The 20,674-nt window shown below is 46.9% G+C and overlaps 1 protein-coding gene across 3 annotated transcripts in view; it reads left to right on the top strand.

The window, feature by feature from the left end:
* The window catches only part of POLR3E (RNA polymerase III subunit E), a 69,199-nt gene that overhangs the window by 30,487 nt on the left and 18,038 nt on the right, over positions 1-20,674 (top strand). For all 3 annotated transcript variants that reach the window (XM_033914188.1, XM_033914189.1, XM_033914190.1), the window contains 6 exons: positions 565-650; positions 1,132-1,176; positions 1,929-2,020; positions 6,852-6,972; positions 9,001-9,082; positions 11,365-11,424. In XM_033914188.1, coding sequence (XP_033770079.1) covers positions 565-650; positions 1,132-1,176; positions 1,929-2,020; positions 6,852-6,972; positions 9,001-9,082; positions 11,365-11,424 — 486 coding nt within the window. The remainder of the gene's footprint in view (positions 1-564; positions 651-1,131; positions 1,177-1,928; positions 2,021-6,851; positions 6,973-9,000; positions 9,083-11,364; positions 11,425-20,674) is intronic.

Genomic DNA, 20,674 nt, shown 5'->3' with positions numbered 1-20,674 from the left:
GAGTCTTATACAGGGGCATCAATACTTCCTGCTGGCCATACCTTTCCCTATGCACCCTAGCATTTGTCTAGCTTTTGCCATCACATTTTAAACCTGTTTGACCAGACTTAGAAAGGCGGACCTCCTTCCCTGTCACCTAACATGCTGTGGTCTTATCCTTATTCAGGACCAAACCATGGTCACTTAGTCATTTGGGCACCGAACATAAACAGTCTTGTAATATACTCAAATCCCAAGCGGTTCTAGGGACCTCAGCCACCAAAAGATCATCTGTCTTCACCTAAGTTGCTAAAAAAAAAAACCCCCAACCCCCCCAACCCACAAAAATTACAGCATTTATAATTTTATGTAACTGTGTGCCCCACTCACGCTCTGCCCATGCTTACACCTCCTCTCAAGTTACATGCTGTTGCAGTTAGGTAGGTGCCATGCTATATTGTAGCATGAATATTTACATAAAGGTGTGTATATGCTGGTTTTGTGGTCTGGCTGACACTCTCCTTATGTCTGTAAGGCATAAAGAACTGAAGCCTCTGTGTTCAGCTGAATTTTTCTTTTCCTCAGGACAGTCGCTCGGAGCACGAAAGACAGTATTTGTTTTGTCAATCTCCAGGCATGGCAGAGAGCACAGAGTTAATTAAATCTCCCAGGTAAAATAACATCTGGATTTGTTTGTTCAAGTGGCTCTGGCGCTTTTGGATAGAGTGTGGAGAGATGGGGCTTTGTAGTTAAGGATTCCCACTTGTATAGAGACAGGTTCTCAGCTCAATATCCTGGTCCTTGGCTTGACCAGGGTGGATGGTGCCACTGGAGCCCTTGAGTAGAGAGCACCACTTAGTGGTTGGCTAGGGAGTAGCATTAGAAGTGACTGTGGAGGGAGGGGCATCCCGCAGTGTTTGGCCTGTATTGGAGAAAACGGGGTGGGGGGAATCCTGAAGGCTGCGCGTGATAGAAAGGCATAATGGAGTGTAGGGAGAGGCCTTGTAGGGTAACAGAGAGATTGGCCAGGAAAGTGTAAACAGAGCAGTGTGACTTCTGAGCTTAGTTTCCCGAGTACCAGTGTAAATGTAACGTGGAAAATCTTGATTGCTCACGTCAATGTGTTTCTGTATTTTTCTTTTCTTTGCACAGTGAGTACCTGACCATGCTGATGCCTCCAAGTGTAGAGGAGGAAAAGTAAGTGAAATTGGCAAATCTGAACATCTTGAATGAGAACATTGCGCTTTTGAAAACAATTTGTGGGAGTGTGTGGCACCAGTGGTTAGAGCTGCAGCCTTGGCACCCTGAGGTTGTGGGTTCAAACCCATGCTGCTCCTGGGCAAGTCACTTAATCCCCCCCATTGACCCAGGTACCTTAGGTAGAGTGAGCCCACCGGGACATAGAAAAATGCTTAAGTACCTGAATGTAAACCACTTGGGCCAGTGGTTCCCAATCCTGTCCTGGAGGACCACCAGGCCAATCGGGTTTTCAGGTGGGCTAGCCTAAAAACCCGATTGGCCTGGTGGTCTTCCAGGACAGGGTTGGGAACAACCACTGATTTAGGCTATAAGTCAGTAGTCTCCAACTTACACCCTTTGCAGGGCCACATTTTGGATTTGTAGGTATTTGGAGGGCCTCAGAAAAAATAGTTCATGTCTTATTGAAGAAATGACGATTTGCATGAGGTAAAACTTTTTATAGTTTATTAATCTTTCCTTTTGGCTAAGTCTTAATAATAATATGATCAAGAAACTGTTTTTTATTTTACTTTTGTGATTATGATAAACATGCCGAGGGCCTCAAAATAGTACCTGGCGGGCCGCATGTGGCCCCCGGGCCGCGTGTTTGAGACCACTGCTATAAGTGGTATATAAATACTCAAATAAATTATTCATTGTTTGCGAGTTGTATCTTTTCCAGTCCATCCTTTTTTTTTTTTTTCTTGAAGGGAAAAACCTATGGCCCCAAGTAATGTGCTGTCTATGGCACAGCTGAGGACTTTGCCCCTCGCAGATCAAATCCGGATCCTGATGAAGAATGGTACGTGCATCTCTGCACTGGTTGCCGGTGGAAGCACGAGTAATGTTCAAATTTCCATGCCTTTGTTTCAAGTTGTTCTGGGGATTGGCCCCTGTCTACCTGTTATCTCATTTCGTAACCCGGTGAGGGTAACCAGGAATTGTAACTTATTTGCATACCCGAAGATTTTAGGCTGTAAAGTTAGGTCTTTCTTAGACAGGATGCTCGCATTTCAAGCAATTAAACAACAGTCCTGGTTGGGCAACTACATTAGCGGAGCCATACTGTCTTACGGTGCCTTCCGAAAAGAAATTAAGACTACTATTTGATAAATTTATCTCTTAATTCGAGGTTTTATTCTTAACATAATAATTTTACTGTATTAACTTAAATTTTTTTTATCGACCTTTTAGTTAATATGCTGTATTCTTACTATTAATATTTTGTATTTCGCTGATTATCCAGTTTTTTCTTTTTTGTGTAAACCGCCTAGAATTCTTTTGATTGAGGCAGTATAGAAAAATAAAGTTATGTTATGTATTGTTTCTGATGGCTTTGCTTCATGACTGATATGCAAAGAGGCAGTCGGGGTTTGTGGAGTATGATCTCCGTCTCTCTAATTTACTGCTAAGGCTCACTGTAGTGCTTGCATCGTGCCAAGAGAGCTTTCTTGCAGCGTTTGTAGAGGCAATTTATCCAGGTGTGCTTGGAAATTCATTTTAATCAAGCCTGCAGCACCCAATACAGTAGGAAATAGTTCTGCATCTTTCTGCGGCATTGTTTTGATCTCTGAATGCATTTGTGGATTTTCAATAGAGAATGACACGGTAACAAAATTCATCACCATTCCCGGTCCCCGCGGATAACCGCGGGAAATAAACCCATGTCATTTTCTAGTGTCTATTTCATCCTCTGTCCTTCTACACCAGCATTATTCAAAGCAAAGCTTGCGGGTCAGTGGTTGTGGCCATTCATACTCTGATTCTTATGTGAGCCAAGGATAATGAGGCCATTGTGACATCACTGATGTGATTGGCTCTTAGGCACTGGTGGAATGAGGCATTATGACATCACAATATCTGCTCTGGATACCAGAGACTGTCATTCTGTAGTGTCTGTCTCAACCTCAGTCCTTCTTCAAAGCAAAGCTTGTGGGTCAGTGGTTGTGGCCATTCATACTCTGATTCTTCCCTCTTTCCTTAAAGAATGACATGAAGATGGTTTCCCGCGGTTACCCGCGGGGACGGGAACGGTGATGAATTTTGTCACCGTGTCATTCTCTAATTTTCAATCAATTCACAGAATAATTTCTGGAACCGATAGTGCTATAATTGGTGTCATTCTGGCATTTCCCCCCCTTTTTTTTAATTGTCTCTGCAACCTGCAGTGGCGTACCTAGGGTATGTGGCACCCGGGGCCCATCATTTTTTGACACCCCCCCCCCCCCATGTAAAAAAATGTTTTTTGTTTTTTTTTTGCAATAACCATGAAATGGAATAAATGGTCAGAATAGAAACAGGCAGTGAAAATTTTCTTTTATTGAACCTCATATATGTAACCATTATTCCAAACATAACAAAACATAAATTATGTCTAAATTGTCATGACATTAGAAGTACATATGGAGTAGTTGCAGGCAGTGGCGTACTTAGGGTATGTGGCACCCAGGGCCCATCATTTTTTGACACCCCCCCCATCTATATGAAAAATATGATTTTTAGTACCAATCTACATATCGCACCACAAGAGTGTACCTAGGAAAAGGCTGCATCTTAAACACTGCAGTGAGCACTAGAACACCAACACATACATTGTAAAACTAAACAAGCCAGATCCCGCACAGTCAATTGGTCCTGTAGTCAATGCCAACTGAAAACTATGTCTTTTTCATACACACAGAACAGAGATACACCCTCGCCCAAAATGGAATAATCACAAACTAAAAATAGAAATATGTAGACAAAAGTTAAACTGATCCGCCAAGAAACCAGACCCTGGATACAATGCAACACCACAAAAAACAGTAACACATGTCCTCTAATACAGTGCAAAATATAAAGACAGTAGATGTAAATTTGAAAAAACTGATACATAACAATCACCACTTTATAAATTAACAAATAAAAATAAAACAAATAATGAGATATAAAAAAATACAATTTTATTGGACTAATCCCCGTAAGCTCGGTCCCCATCCCCGCAAACCACCTGATTCCATCCACACAAGCCTTGAATTGTTTATATTAAAGTATAAAAAGAAACAATATTCTGTACAATTGTCAATTTATAAATCAGCGTCTTCTCCCCACTCTCTTCCCCATTTCCCTTCAGCATCCTCAGCCCACTCTCTCTCCACTTTCCTTCAGCGCACGCACATAAAAACAAGCAAGTAATTTTATATCATTTTCATTCTATTCATTCATAGAAATTAAGGTCTAGATAATGCCAGTCACATAACAAAACATGATTTTACAAAAATAATTCCCTGCAGTCAAGCCTGCAAGGATTATTAGATGTCTTTCAGCAGTTCCCCTCCCTCCCTCCCCCTTACCTTTGTGGCCAAGTCAAAATGATCTACCAACAATAAAATTTTAAAAACACAAAGCACGCTGTACGCAGAGAAAATGTTAATTATCATTTATATTCCGCGGGTTTTCAAAGAGGTCAAGGCAGATGACTTTATGCAATGTCACCTCAGTAACAACTATACAAAAATAGACAAATATTCCCCCTCCCTTTTTACTAAACTGCGATAGCGGTTTTTAGCGTAGGGAGCTGCGCTGAATGCCCCACGCTGCTCTCGACGCTCATAGGCTCCCTGCGCTAAAAAACTCTATTGCGGTTTAGTAAAAGGGGGCCATAGTGCAAAATATAGACAGCAGATATAAATTTTCAAAACGGACACATTTTGATCACTAAGTTGAAAATAAAATCATTTTTCCTACTTTTTTGTCTGGTGATTTCATGAGTCTCTGGTCCTTCTTCTGATCCTTCTTCTTTCTCTCTCCCCCTGGCTCCCCTCTTTATTTCTGCCTTTCTTTCTCTCTCCTCCTGGCCCCCCTCTTTCTTTCTGCCTTTCTTTCTCTCCCCCTTGACCCACCTCTTTATTTCTGCCTTTCTTTCTCTCCCCTTGGTCCCCCTCTTTCTTTCTGCCTTTCTTTCTCTCTCCCCCTGGCCCTCCTCTTTCTTTCTGCCTTTCTTTCTCTCCCCCTTGACCCCCTCTTTATTTCTGCCTTTCTTTCTCTCCCCTTGGTCCCCCTCTTTATTTCTGCCTTTCTTTCTCTCCCCTTGGTCCCCCTCTTTCTTTCTGCCTTTCTTTCTCTCTCCCCCTGGCCCCCCCTCTTTATTTTTTCCTTTCTTTCTCTCTCCCCCTAGCCTGCACAAAGCCATCGTGCCGATTTCTCCACTTCCACGATTCTTTCCCTACCCTCACCCCCAAGCCAGCAGCCGATTTCTCCCTGCTCCTTCCCCGATGTCCTGAACTTCATCGGGCAGCAGCAGCATTCACAATTCACTGATGTTGCCCGCTTCAGGCCTTCCTCTCTGTCGGGTCCTGTCTTCATGAAAACTGGAAGTAGGCAGGACCCGGCAGAGAACACGGCCTGAAGCCGGCAACAGCAGCGAATTGTAAACGCTGCTGCTGCCCGAAGAAGGTAATGGAGCACCGAGGCAGTCCGCTTCTCCCCCCTCCCAGCCGAACCCCCGCTGACCCTCCTATCTCCCCCCCCCCGTGAACCTTTCCGACCTTCCCAGCGAGAGCAGCAAACCTCCTTCGCGGCTTTCTCCTCCCTCTGCCGCGTTACTGATGACGTCATCAGTGATGCGGCAGAGGGAGGATAAAGCCGACGCTACTGGAGGGAGGTTTGCTGCTTTCGCTGGGAGGGTCAGAAAGGTTCACTTGGGGGGGGAGAGAGATAGGATGGTCAGCGGGGTTTCGGCTGGGAGGGGGGAGAAGCGGTCTGCCTTGGTGCTCCAAGGCCTGGCGCCATTACCTTTTTCGATAATGGCGCCGATGCTGCTTTCGCTGGGAGGGTAGGAGCGCGATAGGGACCGGGCCAGCTGTGCACCCCCCCCTAAGGCGGCACCCGGGATGGACCTCCCCCTCGCCCCCCTTGGTACGCTACTGCCCTGGGGAAACAGCCTGCAACAAGATCGCGCGATGCCAGAGATCTTTGCCTGCTTCGGCTGTTTCCTCCGCCGCTGTCCCGCCCCTCCTCTGACATCAGAGGAGGGGCAGGACCGTGGCGGAGGAAACAGTCGAAGCAGGCAAAGATCTCTGGCATCGCGATCTTGCTGCAGGCTGTTTCCAGACGCGACACCCGGCGCAGGGGGGGGGTAACTGGACCGGACCGGGAGCACCCCCTCAGGGCTTGGTACCCGGGGCGGACCGCCCCCCCCCGCCCCCCCCTTGGTACGCCACTGGCAACCTGTAAACATTTTAGTAAGTGCCAAGAACTGTGGCAGATCTCTGAATCTGTAAGACTCCCTTCTTTTTATATCTAACTGCTTAACTTTAATTGATTTTGTTTGATTTTCTGATGAAAGAGGAGGAATGGGTTGAGAAAACTGGGGTCTTTACAGGTTGTAATTGGATTGTACTACAAAGACTCAGAATTTTAGTTGGATGTAGTGGTAAAAAGTTATAATGAAACCGCACTGATCAAAGCCCAAAACCGAAACTGGGCCTTGTGCTGGGGCCATCAGATGCAGAGAAATTTGCTGTGCTCCTCTTTGTGCCAGTCGGATTCCTTGCCTCTGACGTGTTAAATTGGGGGCCCTGATATTTGGGAAATGTAAAGGTTTCTGTTAAACTGAGATTGATTTTTGCCTTTTGCTGTTTGTTCTGTTTTAGTAAAAGTTATGCCCTTTGCCAACCTTATGGGCCTGGTGGCGGCTGGAACAGATCCAACTGCTGTCTTGCGCTGTACACAGCAAGTGGCGCTGTTGGTTCAGGGAAATTGGGTTGTGAAAAGGTACTGTAACTGCAGCCCCACGGACTGAGAGCGCTCCAGGGGCCCATTAAAGAGAGAAACATCATTCTCTCGTAAACATTTACCCCCCTCACTGTAATGCAGGTGCCCAAATGTAAGCACCAGTTGCATGCTCAGATTTTAGAATTCTAACACTTGCTCGAGTGGATGTTACAGATTTGCGCGTAAATGCTAGGTGGGCACTAAAGACCTGATTCTGTGCAGGATGCCCAGTCTTATCAGCCACCTAAGTGGCTTTTGAGAATCGCACACAGGCGTCCTATATAGAATCGCGTCTGTCCGCCAAACCCTGCCTAACCACCCCAGTTCTCTAACTGGCGTCAGGGTCACAGGTGCCGGTTAGAGAATGTCGTTGACGCTGAGGTGATCGTGGGAAGGGGAATCTCCCTGCCGCGATAAGCTCAGCGGCCAGGGCAAGAAACCCCCCCAGCTGCGAAGTCGGCTAGCAGGAGGGATGCCCAGTCCCTCCTGCCAGAAGCCCCCCCCCCTTAATGTCTGTGGCAAGAAAAGTACGTGATAAAATGCCAATTCTTTAGCACTCTCCAGACCAGTAGAGGTTAATCTTTACGAATGGGTATATATCCAATCATGACCAGCAGGTGGAGACTGAAAACAAAACTGTGGGACAGTATATAATATGCTCCCTTCTCTATTTACCTCAGTCTTCTTTCAGTCTCCAGCAGGTGTTGATGTGATCTGTACCCATCTCCCTTGGTAGGGCTGTTGGAATTTGTTTAGGGGGTTTCTAGTCCCTGTTTTTGGCCGGACGGAGCTTGGGCGGGCCCTGTTTGGGGGTCCGTCCGACCTCGGGGGTGTCAAACCCGGTGGGTCTCGAGCGGGGTCCCTCCCCCCACTTCCTCCACCTCCCCACATTTTTCTAGAGGAGCCTCAGCAGTAAGCCTTGCCCCCTAAATCAAGCAAGGCATATTGCTTCGAGAGCCTGTGGAGTCTGTTCTGCCAAAGATATGGAGTAAGTGCGTTTGCCTAAATGGTGGGGTGTGTCAACTTAATTAGTATTCTATAATGGAATCTGGACACCTAGATGCCATTATGGAATTTGTACTTAATGCTCAGAATGTGCCTAACACTTGGTGCACTTCACAGGGGAATTTATTTTAGAAATGACGCTCTCTGTAACTGGACAGCATGCGCATTGACAATGACACTTGAAATAAAGACATTTAGGACTTTATTTTGTTTTGGATTTGAGGCCGTGTAGTGTTGATTTTGGCTGGCTCCTCTTTCTTCACCATATCTCTTTACCTCTCACTCAGACACCCAATTCTCCCCTTTCTATTCCCTCCCCTCACCTCAGCATCTCTTTCCCTCACTCTCTCCATTTTAAAATAAATAAAATTAAATAAGAAATCGTAATAAACTTGGAAACTTGAAAGGAGCCAACTATATAAAAATAAAATTTCTCAGCCTTCAGCAGGAAAGGAACCTTGATGCATTAAAGTGTTTCTTAACTGAGGCTGACGGAATAAGTCCTACAGACTCCCAGATTTAAGTGCATCTTGCTGAAGCCTCGGTTACTGTAGATTTTAGTCCAGGGGGGTCTCAAAGTCCCTCTTTGAGGGTCGCAATCCAGTCGGGTTTTCAGGATTTCCCCAATGAATATGCATGAGATCTATGTGCATGCACTGCTTTCAATGCATATTCATTAGGGAAATCCTGAAAACCTGACTGGATTGCGGCCCTCAAAGAGGGACTTTGAGACCCCTGTTTTAGTCTGAATCCCTCTTGAACAGTGCTCTACTTAAACGCAGATTCAAATCCTCTGCACACGAGCCTGGGTAAAATTAAGCAAAGCCACTTATTAAAGTGGTAAACCAGGAATGTGTAAGAGGCAGGCATTCTCTGGCATCAGCAGGGAATTGTCTTTCCCTCCCTGACACTGTTCAATCATCCAACTTGTCTGGAAGGAAAAGGAAATGTTTGAATTCATCTCTTTACTTTGGCTAACTAGGCAAAACCTAACATGGTTTACTGTCTGTTTTCTCTACACAGTGACATCTTGTATCCGAAAGAGACATCAAGCCCTCACAGTGGAGTTCCTGCGGAAGTGCTGTGCAGGGCTAGAGATTTCGTAGTAAGTCTGAAAGTGCGCTGCTGGTTTAACTGCTCAATTGCTGAATGTTTGTTCACTGAAAATGTGCTGTTCGTTTTTTAATCAAATGTTTTAGTTTGAAATTTAAGTAATGAACATAACAGAGCATTTCCAAAACCACCAAAAGCTTTGCAAATTGGTAACAATACACATTTGAAGCAGAATTTTTTAAAAATATATATTTTCCATACAAACCTGCCCCTTAACCTAATTATCCTTAAAGCATTCTATAGACACAGGCCCTCTAGAGCAGTGGTCTCAAACTCGTGGCCCGGGGGCCACATGCGGCCCCCCCAGGTACTATTTTGAGGCCCTCAGTATGTTTATCATAATCACAAAAGTAAAATAAAACAGTTTCTTGATCATATGTCTCTTTAGCTATAAATTATTATTAAGACTTAGCCAAAAGGAAAGATTTAGAAACTATAAAGAGTTTTACCTCATGCAAAATTGTCATTTCTTTAATAAGACATTAACTATTTTTTTCTGAGGCCCTCCAAGTACCTACAGATCCAAAATGTGGCCCTGCAAAGGGTTTGGGTTGGAGACACTGGTATAGAGCAATTTGCTTTTCTCTCCCTAGTCCAACCCATCCCTGCTTCAGATGAAGTAGTGGGTACTTAAAGAACATTAACAGCCCAATAAATTAGAAATCTAATTAATTAATTCTACCAAAAAACCCAGCCCACATAGCATCCAGGCTACGCCTATACACCCCTAACTGCCCCCTCCGCTCCAAAGCAGAACAAAGACTCGGCATTCCCGCAGGGAGATCCCTCCGAATGAATACAGCGTACAAAAAAATCCTACAGCCATTTCCTACCTCAGCTATGGAACCGACTACCCACACAGACCAGGTCGCTAGACTCACTAATGACCTTCCGCAGAGAGTAAAGACCTTTATCCCAGGACAAGCAGGCAGCATATTCTTAACACATGGGTGACGTCACCGACGGAGCCCTCGGTACGGACCTTTTTAACTAGAAGTTTCTAGTTGGCCGCACCGCGCGTGCGCGAGTGCCTTCCCGCCCGACGGAGGAGTGCGTGGTCCCCAGTTTCTTCGTTTCCGCGGAGCGAAGAAGACGCGTGTGTTTTTTCAACGGCCGTTGAAACCACTTTTTGCCTTCCCGCTCGCGCTTTTTTCCATTTTTTATCTTCCTTTGCCTTCGGGTTTCCATTTTCTTTGCTTTGTAAAAAAAAAAAAAAAAAACTTTGCTTTTTTTCCCCTTTTTTCGTTTTTGCCCCGGCGGGGCCTGTTGCCATTATACAGGCCTCGGGGTTCGATTTTGCGGAGGCCATTTTCACCTTCCGCAGAAAGTAAAGACCTTCCTCTTCCGCCAATCGGGCAATTAAAAACTGCCTCCTCAATATACTTCTTCGCTACGACCTGTCTGGTCTCTAGAATAAGCTCTGCTGTTGTCTACTGTAACCTATTGTCATGACTAGTCTGTTTTCAAACGATTGTGAATGTCTACTTGTAACCCGTTCTGAGCTTCTGGGAGAACGGGATAGAAATCGAACTAAATAAACAAATAATTTTCGATACCATTCTCTCAGGGCAGCTCAGAACGCTTTACATAAATTTATTCAGGTACTCAAGCATTTTTCCCTGTCTGTCCCGGCGGGCTCACAATCTATCTAATCGGTATTATACTTCAGGGCCCCACTAGAGAGGGTTTGTAGATTTTGCTCCAAGATAGAGAAAAAAATGTTTTCTTTTTAAGATTAGTTTTGCATCTTGTAATTCAGCATAAGAAGGGTGTGAAGTTTTATCGTGCCAATAATCAAGTGTTTTAAGAAGCAATCATTTCCACATCTCCCAAAAGGGGGTTAGGGAGGGTAATTTATTTTATTTGGAAATAGGAATATTGACAAAAAGGGGGGATATTTATTTTATATTATAAGAGTATTTGAATGTAATTCAAGTGTTATGAAATAATTGTCTTTTAGTATGTATTTTCACTTGATGTAAGAAATGAAAATGAATAAAGAATTAAAAAAAAAAAGAAGCAATCATTTATTTTTAAATTGGTTACCACAGTGATAGCAACTGAATGAACAGTGGGAGTAGGAAGTGTCCAGTTCATATTGAACTGAGTGGGGCTGGGTTACATTGGTGGCATATGGTGGTCTAGAATCAGTAGTTGACCACCAGAATCGGGATCAGAGCTGAGATGTGTGTGTGTTTCCCCTCTCTGGCTTCTGCCCTTCTCGATTTTCTATCCTTCACTGCTAACAAAAGCATTTCTCCTTTCATTCTTAAGATGTGGAAGTTCACACGCAGTCGCTGGGTGGTGAGGAAGGAAGTTGCAGCCGTCACAAAGGTAAGGACAGGTAATGCCTGCTGGAGTTGCTCTCTGATGTGGGCTACGCTGACCAGTTCATTGAAAGACAGTTGCAGCAGCACAGTTTTGGGTTTTGTTTTTTATTTTAAATAAAGGGACAGGATCTTTCCCTAATCCTCACCTTTAAATATTTCAATACTTGTGGGGAGAGAATAAAACTGGCTCTTCAGACTCACCCTTAAATAAGGCCGTGTGGCAGAAGCAGACTTTTGTTATCCTGGACTGGAGCTTTGTAAGGTCCAGTAGATCAAGCTATGTAAAAGAAATTCTTGCATTTGACTTCGTACAAAGCAGAGAGTGTGGAAATCATCTGCGTTCTGAGCTAGCTGGTGGCAGATTCGTTGTTCTGATAACAGAAGAGAGTCCCGGGGAAGGTGGCATTATAGTGCATTAGGGCAGATAATAGCCTTGACAGTCATAAGAAACAGGTAGTTTGGCCTGTGGCCAGTTGTGAAGTAAGTGTCTCATAGAATGAGGGGATAATTTTAATGAATTTTTTCCAAAATCATGCCTTCTTTATAAAAGGCAACATTGCAGCCTATGCACCTTTTTATAAAATAGGATTCCAAAGCTATACCTGCTCTGAGGCACACACATTGCAAATCCACCTGTGCTCCACTCAGAGCACTGCAGAATCTGCCTATTCATCTGTCAACTCTGCTGTACGCACAGCGCTCCGGAGGCTGCTTGTGTTTGTCTGCCTGCATTTATGTGCATATATTTCTGCACAATTATAGATGCCATTTTTCACATATAAAATATAACTTCTTCAGCGTCTCTTCAGACCGGCACAGCTCACTGATGGGTAATAGCTCACACAACCAGTAGGCGGAGACAGAGCAGTCAGTGGGCTGTGCTGGTCTGGAGAGACTAAAAGAAAGAAAATTGGCAGGTAAGAACTTAATTTCACCTTTACATGTATAAAATGCTTTATACAATGATCTTTGAATGTATTTACTTTTTTAATGTTTTTTTTATTTTTCAAAATTAATACAACAAATTTACACGAAATAATACAATAATCATTATAAAGAAAACATCCTAATTCAAGTCATGAGAGATTTCCAATTAAGTTCGTACAGAATTCATCCAGTGGAGCCCATTTCCTAGTAAAACCATCAGTATTGATTTGTTTGAAAGCTATTATTTCTTCATATTTTCTAATTATACATAGATGATTTCATCATTCGTGAAAATAAAGTTTAGAGTTAACTTTCCAAATACAGGTAATGTGGTGAATAGTTAGAGCAATCATGGGACCTGTTTTACAAAGCCGTGCAGCAACGGTCCCAAAGCCCTTTAAATCTCTATGGGCTTCGGGGCCGTTACCACGTGGCAGCCGCTAGCACGGCTTTATAAAACAGGCCCATAGTGTCAAATATTTTGATGCATGCTGATGGAATTGAGATGTCTGGGTTAGAGGAGCGCAATATAATGGATTTAAAGGAGATAGGTAAATTGTTGCCCAATTGAGTTACAGAGAGTATTCTAGACCAGTGGTTCCCAACCCTGTCCTGGAGGACCACCAGTACAAAAAAGGAGAAAGATTAACCACTAGTAACTAGATCCACAAAAGGTTAATCTATTGAGCAAAAAACCATATAATCGGATGATATTAATCAAAATGAAGGAAAAGATCTCAGACTTGCCACTCCCAGGATAATAATAATATCATCCAGATATGGAAATGTGGCGTGGGTATCTTTCATTGGTCAAAAAACCTTCATATTTGAATTTTTGACTTAATTCATCAGTATTCAATATTCAATGTTCAATAAATATAAATATTTAAACCACTCCACAAATAATATATTTCTTTAGCACTCTCCAGACCAATAGAGGTTAATCTTTACAAATGGGTATATATCCAATCATAACCAGCAGGTGGAGACTGAAAACAAAATTGTGGGACAGTATATAATATACTCCCTTCTCTATTTACCTCAGTCTTCTTTCAGTCTCCAGCAGGTGTTGAGTGATCTGTACCCATCTCCCTTGGTAGGGCTGTTGGAATTTGTTTAGGGGGTTTCTAGTCCCTGTTTTTGGCCGGACGGAGCTTGGGCGGGCCCTGTTTGGGGGTCTGTCTGACCTCGGGGGTGTCAAACCCGGCGGGTCTCGAGCGGGGTCCCTCCCCCCACTTCCTCCACCTCACCACATTTTTCTAGAGGAGCCTCAGCAGTAAGCCTTGCCCCCTAAATCAAGAAAGGCATATTGCTTCGAGAGCCTGTGGAGTCTGTTCTGTAAAAAAAAAAAAAAAAAAATCCTGAGGTAGTGCCGGTCAGCAGGGTTGCTTCCCTGTCAGTTTAATGTTTTTTACTGAATTTTTTCATCTAACTGGCACTTTGTTTCTAGCTAGGTCGCGTATGGAGCAATTGTGCCCTTCTCTGGGGGAGTGGGACACAATTAGGTCCAGCCGCGAGGCACTCGCGGCCGGACTGATTTCGGTAGTTTGGCCCGGTGATGTGGTGGAGCTCCGTCGGCAGCGGCTGCAGGCGCCCAGAGCTCCCCGCCGATGGTGCCTCGCGAGTCGGCTGGAAGCAGTGGGGAAGCCCGGTCTTCCCCAACCGCCCATGGAGGGATTCCCCGAAGGATTCCCTCTCAGCTGATTTTTTGACAGCTGATGCCAACTTGCCTGTTTTAGCGGCTGGGACTGTTTAGGCTTCTCAGCCGCTACAGGCTATGGAGGGGGCATTTTTGGCGGGAAAGTCGCCATTTTCACAGTCTGGCCCCTCCATTTTGTCTTCCACCTCAGGTGACCTTCCCCCTGTATTGGAAAAACAGGGGCAGGTTTCTGCTGGGTCCCCTGCAGTGGCAGGGAGTCCCTTGGGACCCTCGGGGGGGGGGGGGGGATTTTCCCCTGATTTCTTTTTTTCTTTGTGCAGAGCCTATTTTCAGGCGGCTGGGGGTCCCGGATGCGCCCAGGGGGTTTCGGGGAGTGGGGTTTCCTCCGCGCTCCCTGCGGCTTTGCCTCTCTCGTCTGTTGTGGCGTCCCCTCCTCCTCCTCCCTTGTCCAAGCGTCCGCGGGTGTCTTGGGACGAGGATTTATGGTCTGAGGAGCGTGTCGGTTTGGATGAGGACCTGGACCCTTTTGAGGATTTCCAGGACCCTCTCGAGGGGACGGCCGCTGGCGGCGGGTTGTCGGGTTTCCCGTCCTCCGGCGAAGAGGCGTCCGTGGTGCGCCTTTTTCAGAGAGATGAGCTACCGGACCTGATTCAACAGGTTTCTTCGGTGTTGCGTTTTGAGGATGCGCCGCCGGAGACTCCGCGTGTGGGGGATCCTCTGCTTCGGGGGGGATCCGTACCGTTTCCTGCTCTTTTCCCATGCATCAGGATATTCAGGATATTGTACTGGAACAGTGGAAAACGCTGGAGGCGCCGTTTCGTTTGGCGTGCAGCATGGCTCGTTTGTATCCCATCCCAGAGGGGGATCGGGCTACTTTAACATCGCCAGTCGTAGACGCGGTGGTCTCGGCGATTTCTAAGCGGCATACCGTGCCTGTTGAGGGCGGTTCTGCCTTGCGGGACTCTGAGGAGCGCACGTTGGAGAACATTCTTAAGCAAAATTTTCAGGCCTCTGCCTTTGGGGTCCAGGCGGCTATTTGTTGGGGGCCGGTGGCTCGCGCCGTATTTCGGTGGGCTGAGCGTGTCCTGGATCGGGAGTCTGATGACTGGTCTTTGGTGGATCAGGAGGTGGCGAAGATTGAGATGGCTGCCTCGTTCCTCTCAGATGCTCTTTATGACTTGGTGCGGATCTCGGCTAAGTCTATGGCCTTTGGCGTGGCCGCGCGGCGTATTTTGTGGCTGCGCGCTTGGTCGGCGGATGCTGCGTCCAAAGCTAAGCTTACTAAATTTCCCTTCCGGGGGTCTTTTTTGTTTGGGGAGGAATTAGATAAGTTGCTTCAGACTCTGATGGACTCAAAGGTGCCCCGTCTGCCTGAGGACCGTGCCCGCCCTGCATCTCAGGGTGGCACTGCCCGGGGGCGTTTGCGGGAGTTTCACAAGTATCGCCCTGGGCGTGGGGCTGCTTCTTTCCTGGCTCCAGGGTTTTCCCGGGGTCGGTTCTTCCAGCGCATGCAGCCCTTTCGGGGGGCCCGTCGGGGGGCAGGGAATCCCTCCGCCGGTTCCCCCGCTTCCCGTCCTGCACAATGACTCCTTGCCGGCGCCCCCTTTGGTTCCGGTGGGGGCCCGGCTGCGCGCCTTTTTCCCCAAATGGGCCGAGATCATGTCCGATCAGTGGGTCCTGGAGGTGGTGCGGGACGGTTATGCCCTGGAGTTCGCCCGCTCTCTGCTGGACCTTTTCCTAGCTTCTCCATGTCAGACTCCTTGGAAGATGCAGGCTTTTCGCCAGACCCTTCAGCGCTTGCTAGATCTCAAGGCAGTTGTTCCAGTGCCCCCTCCGGAGTGGGGCACCGGCAGGTACTCCATTTACTTTGTGGTGCCCAAGAAGGAGGGGACCTTTCGGCCCATCCTGGATTTGAAGGGGGTCAGTAGGGCTCTCAAGATTCCCTCTTTTCGCATGGAAACTCTGCGGTCGGTCATTCTGGCGGTTCAGCCGGGGGAGTTTCTCACTTCTCTCGATCTGACGGAGGCCTACTTGCATGTTCCCATTCGGGCCTCTCATCAGCGCTTCCTTCGCTTTGCGATCTTGGGTTGGCACTATCAGTTCTGTGCGCTTCCCTTTGGTCTGGCCACGGCTCCCCGGACGTTCACCAAGGTGATGGTGGTCGTCGCGGCGGCCTTGCGCTCGGAGGGCATTCTGGTGCTCCCCTACCTAGACGACTGGTTGATTCGGGCAAAGTCGTTGCAGGAGAGCTCCCGAGTTACGGCTCGGGTGGTGGAGTTTCTCCGATCGCTTGGCTGGGTGGTCAACTTTTCCAAGAGTCGGTTGGTCCCGGCTCAGCGTCTGGAGTACCTTGGGGTTCTGTTCGACACCTCCTTGGGGAAGGTCTTCCTTCCAGGGGCCCGGGTGAGCAAATTGCAATCTCAGATTCGCCTGCTTTTGGCGTCCCGGTGTCCTCGGGCGCGAGATTTCCTCCAAGTCTTGGGGTCGGTGGCGGCGTTCCTGGACGTGGTGAGGTGGGCGCGGGCCCACATGTGTCCTCTTCAGTATGCTCTACTCCGGAGGTGGTCACCCCAGAGGCACGGTTTGGAGGTTCCTGTCCCCCTGCGAGGCGTGGCGCGCTGCAGTCTGCGTTGGGGGCTCCGGACCCCTCACCTGGTTCAGGGGGTGGGTCTGGATCTCCCGCAGTGGACGGTGCTCCTTACGGATGCGAGTCTCCTCGGTTGGGGGGCTCAGTGTTTGGGTCACTCAGCTCAGGGCACCTGGTCCACGGAGGAGGCCTCCTGGTCGATCAACGTGTTGGAGACCAGAGCGGTCCGTCTGGCGCTGTTAGCTTTCCGCTCCCTTTGGTTGGGCAAGTCAGTCAGAGTCCTGTCGGACAATGCCGCGGCGGTGGCTTATGTCAATCGTCAGGGGGGCACCAAGAGCACTCAGGTGGCGCAGGAGGCGGCTCGGCTCATGCTTTGGGCGGAGTCCCATCTTCTGGACCTCTCGGCCTCTCACATAGCCGGGGTAGAAAATGTTCAGGCGGACTTCCTCAGTCGTCACTTCTTGGATCCAGGAGAGTGGTGTCTCGGCTCCGTGGCGTTTCAGTTGATAGTGCAGGCTTGGGGGCAGCCCCTGATGGACCTGATGGCCACGAGTGGCAACACCAAAGTGCCCCGCTTCTTCAGTCGTCGCAGGGACAGTCTGGCCGAGGGTCTGGATGCTCTGGTCCAACCGTGGCCAACGGAGGGGCTGTTGTATGTGTTCCCTCCTTGACCATTAGTGGGCAGAGTACTTCTTCGCATTGTTCACCATCCGGGTCTGGTGGTTCTGGTGGCTCCGGATTGGCCTCGACGTCCGTGGTATGCGGATCTGGTGAGGCATCTGGTGGCGGATCCTCTTCCTCTGCCTCTCTTGGACGATCTTCTGACGCAGGGTCCCATTCCCATGTTCGACCCATCTCTCTTCTGTCTTACGGCTTGGCTCTTGAAAGGGGTCGCCTTAGTAAGAAGGGATATTCAGATAAGGTGATCTCTACGCTCTTGGGGTCCCAGAGGCTTTCTACCTCTCGGGCTTATGTGCGGGTTTGGCGTCTCTTTAAGGGGTGGTGCCGGGCGCGTGGAGTGGTCTCTTTTCGCGCTTCCCTGCCTACCATTCTAGAGTTCTTGCAGGATGGCATGGATAGAGGCCTGGCTTGGTCTTCTCTCCGGGTTCAACTTGCGGTCCTGTCGGCTTTTCGAGGGTTGGTGACAGGTCAGCGTTTGTTGGCCATTCCTGATGTGATTCGCTTTTTGCGGGCGGCCAAGTTGCTCAGGCCTCCCCTACGGCTCTCTGTTCCCTCTTGGGATCTCAATCTGGTTCTCTCTGTTTTGGTGCGCCCGCCTTTCGAGCCATTGGATGGCTGTTCTTTGAAGGACCTTACTCTGAAGGCGGTCTTTTTGGTGGCCATTACTTCCGCTAGGCGTGTTTCTGAGCTACAGGCTTTTTCTTGTAGGGCTCCCTTCTTGGAATTTTCTAGGGAGCGGATTGTCTTGCGGCCTGTTCCTTCCTTTCTGCCGAAAGTAGTTTCTCCTTTTCATGTCAATCAATCGGTGGTCCTCCCAGTCTTGGGTAGTCGGGAGGGCTCTTCTGAGCAACGGCAGCTGCGCAAGTTGGATATCGGTCGGGTCCTTCGCTCTTATGTGCAGTGGACCCAGGAAGTCCGGAAATCCGATCATCTCTTTGTCCTTCTGGCGGGTCCTCGTCGGGGGGCTGGTGCTTCTAAGGCTACTATTGCGCGCTGGATCAAGGAGACGATTGCTTCCGCTTATCTTCTGAGACAGAAGCCTGTTCCGGAGTTTCTCAAGGCTCATTCCACTCGGGGTCAGGCAGCTTCTTGGGCTGAGTCGTGGCTCGTGCCTCCAGTGGATATTTGTAAGGCTGCGGTTTGGTCCTCCTTGCATTCCTTTGTTAGACATTATCGGGTAGATGTTCAAGCGCGTCGGGACGCAGTGTTCGGTGAGCGTGTTCTGGTATTTGCCCTGCGGGGTCCCCGCCCGTGAGAGGGACTGCTTTGGTACGTCCCATTTGTAAAGATTAACCTCTACTGGTCTGGAGAGTGCTAAAGAAGGAGAAATTAGGTTCTTACCTGTTAATTTACTTTCTTTTAGCTTCTCCAGACCAGTAGAGGTCCCCACCCTGTCTGTTGTTGTTATTGTTGTGTTGTTGGGGCTGTTTCGCGGGCAGTTTTAGTTTTTTGCTGCGGGTTCTAGTATTTTTCTAGGGCCTGGGAGAATTAAAGAACAGCGGCTGTGGCTCGGCTGGCTTAGCTGGCGAGCTGTGGGGACATTTTCCTTCGGGTATTTCTCCTCTGCATTTTCCAAGAGCATTTGGGTATGTTAGTTGTTACTCCTGTTCGGAGTATTGTTTTCTTTTGGTTTTCCAGTTCTTGGTTCTGCTTGGCTATTCGGCAGACTGAGGTAAATAGAGAAGGGAGTATATTATATACTGTCCCACAGTTTTGTTTTCAGTCTCCACCTGCTGGTCATGATTGGATATATACCCATTTGTAAAGATTAACCTCTACTGGTCTGGAGAAGCTAAAAGAAAGTAAATTAGCAGGTAAGAACCTAATTTCTCCTTTTTGGTAGTTTTTCTTAAAAAGATAAATAAATATTTATTTATTTATCAATTTAGGTGCAGGGAGGGGGGAAGTGATTATTACATGTTTTAAATGATAATGGAATATATGGGGGGGGATGGGAAAGGGGTGGGATGGGGATAAGAATTTATGAAATGTATCAATGATTGTTTTTAAGTGATGTATTTATTGTTATCGTGAATGAATATATTTTAACACTTAATGTAATGTTGAAAATGAATAAAGAAGATTAAAAAAAAAAAAAAGATAAATAAATAGATATTTTTTAAATAATTTTTCAAAGAGCTGTGCAAACAAGCATATTGCAAAATTGTGCAAATCAAGTGGCTAGGGAAATAACTGGCCTAAAAGGTGCAAAAAAGCTGTGCAAAGAGCAAATGTAACATCAAATAAAGCCAAATGCTGGCACTTATCTTATTTGCATATAATGGAAGTGACAGGCATGCAAATCTGTTCCATGCCTATTCATTAGGGCTAGCCTGAAAACCTGATTGGCCTGGTGGTCCTCCAGGACAAGGTTGGGAATCACTGTTCTAGACCATACGCTCGACCAGTATAATTATACGTTAGGACATTCATAAAGGATATGTAAAAGAGTACCAGGTTGCGTATGCCAAGACCAACATAATCCTGAAGAAACTGAAAGAGTAATCTTGGCAATTTTTTATTTTTTTAATATTTTATTTATTGAAATTTCAGACATAGTACATTCAAAAAATAATATGAAACAATACTAATGAGCATTATACCTAGACAAATTACAGACTTAATATATTATAACATTCTCATTGTTTGAGGACATATTACAAGTTTAACCTAAGAAAAACTATAAAACAGAGCACACATGGGCTGCCATTGCCACCTAATTTTAGTAGGGGTCCAATAGGCCCCTATGTAGATTGACAAATTGAGGCTGACATAGGGCTCCTTTTACTAAGGTGCGCTAGGGCTTTCACGCGCAGAATAGCGCGCACTACACCTTAATGCCAGCATTGAGCTGGCATTAGTTCTAGAAGCGTAGCACGCGGTGATTCCCTGCGTGCGCTGAAAACGCTAGCGCACTTTAGTAAAAGCCCATAGTGGGTCGAGCAGATAATGACCAGAAAGAGGTCCAGTTTATTTCTTTTTGTATGTATTTTCAGTGTTTATTTTATTTTTTTTTATTGTTATCTATGGTTATATACTGGCTTTTGGTGACATTTGACAACATTATTTGTACAGAAATGCTTTTGCGGATGGCTGTGGCTGGCTGCGCTCTCGTGGGACATGCCTCTCCAGCAATCATAAAAGCTTACACAAAGTAAAAGCTGCTATTTCCAGAGCTTAATTTTTTTTGGGGGGACACACAGATCCTCTACTTTTCCCGACTCCAGAGCCACGAGGAGGTTCTACTCTATCCTTTTCCTTCCAGCAGCCTGCAGGGAAGAGTAAGGGAGGGTTGAGCCTGGATGAGAAAACGATCTCCGTTGTCCCTAACCTTTTCTCCTCTTGCTAATCCCCCTGGCTTGTTCAGTCATCCATGCCTCCCAGCTCTACTGTTCTACT

Source organism: Geotrypetes seraphini, chromosome 11 (assembly GCF_902459505.1).
Source record: "Geotrypetes seraphini chromosome 11, aGeoSer1.1, whole genome shotgun sequence".
NCBI classification, from domain to species: domain Eukaryota; kingdom Metazoa; phylum Chordata; class Amphibia; order Gymnophiona; family Dermophiidae; genus Geotrypetes; species Geotrypetes seraphini.
This window is presented reverse-complemented; position numbering and strand designations above follow the sequence as displayed.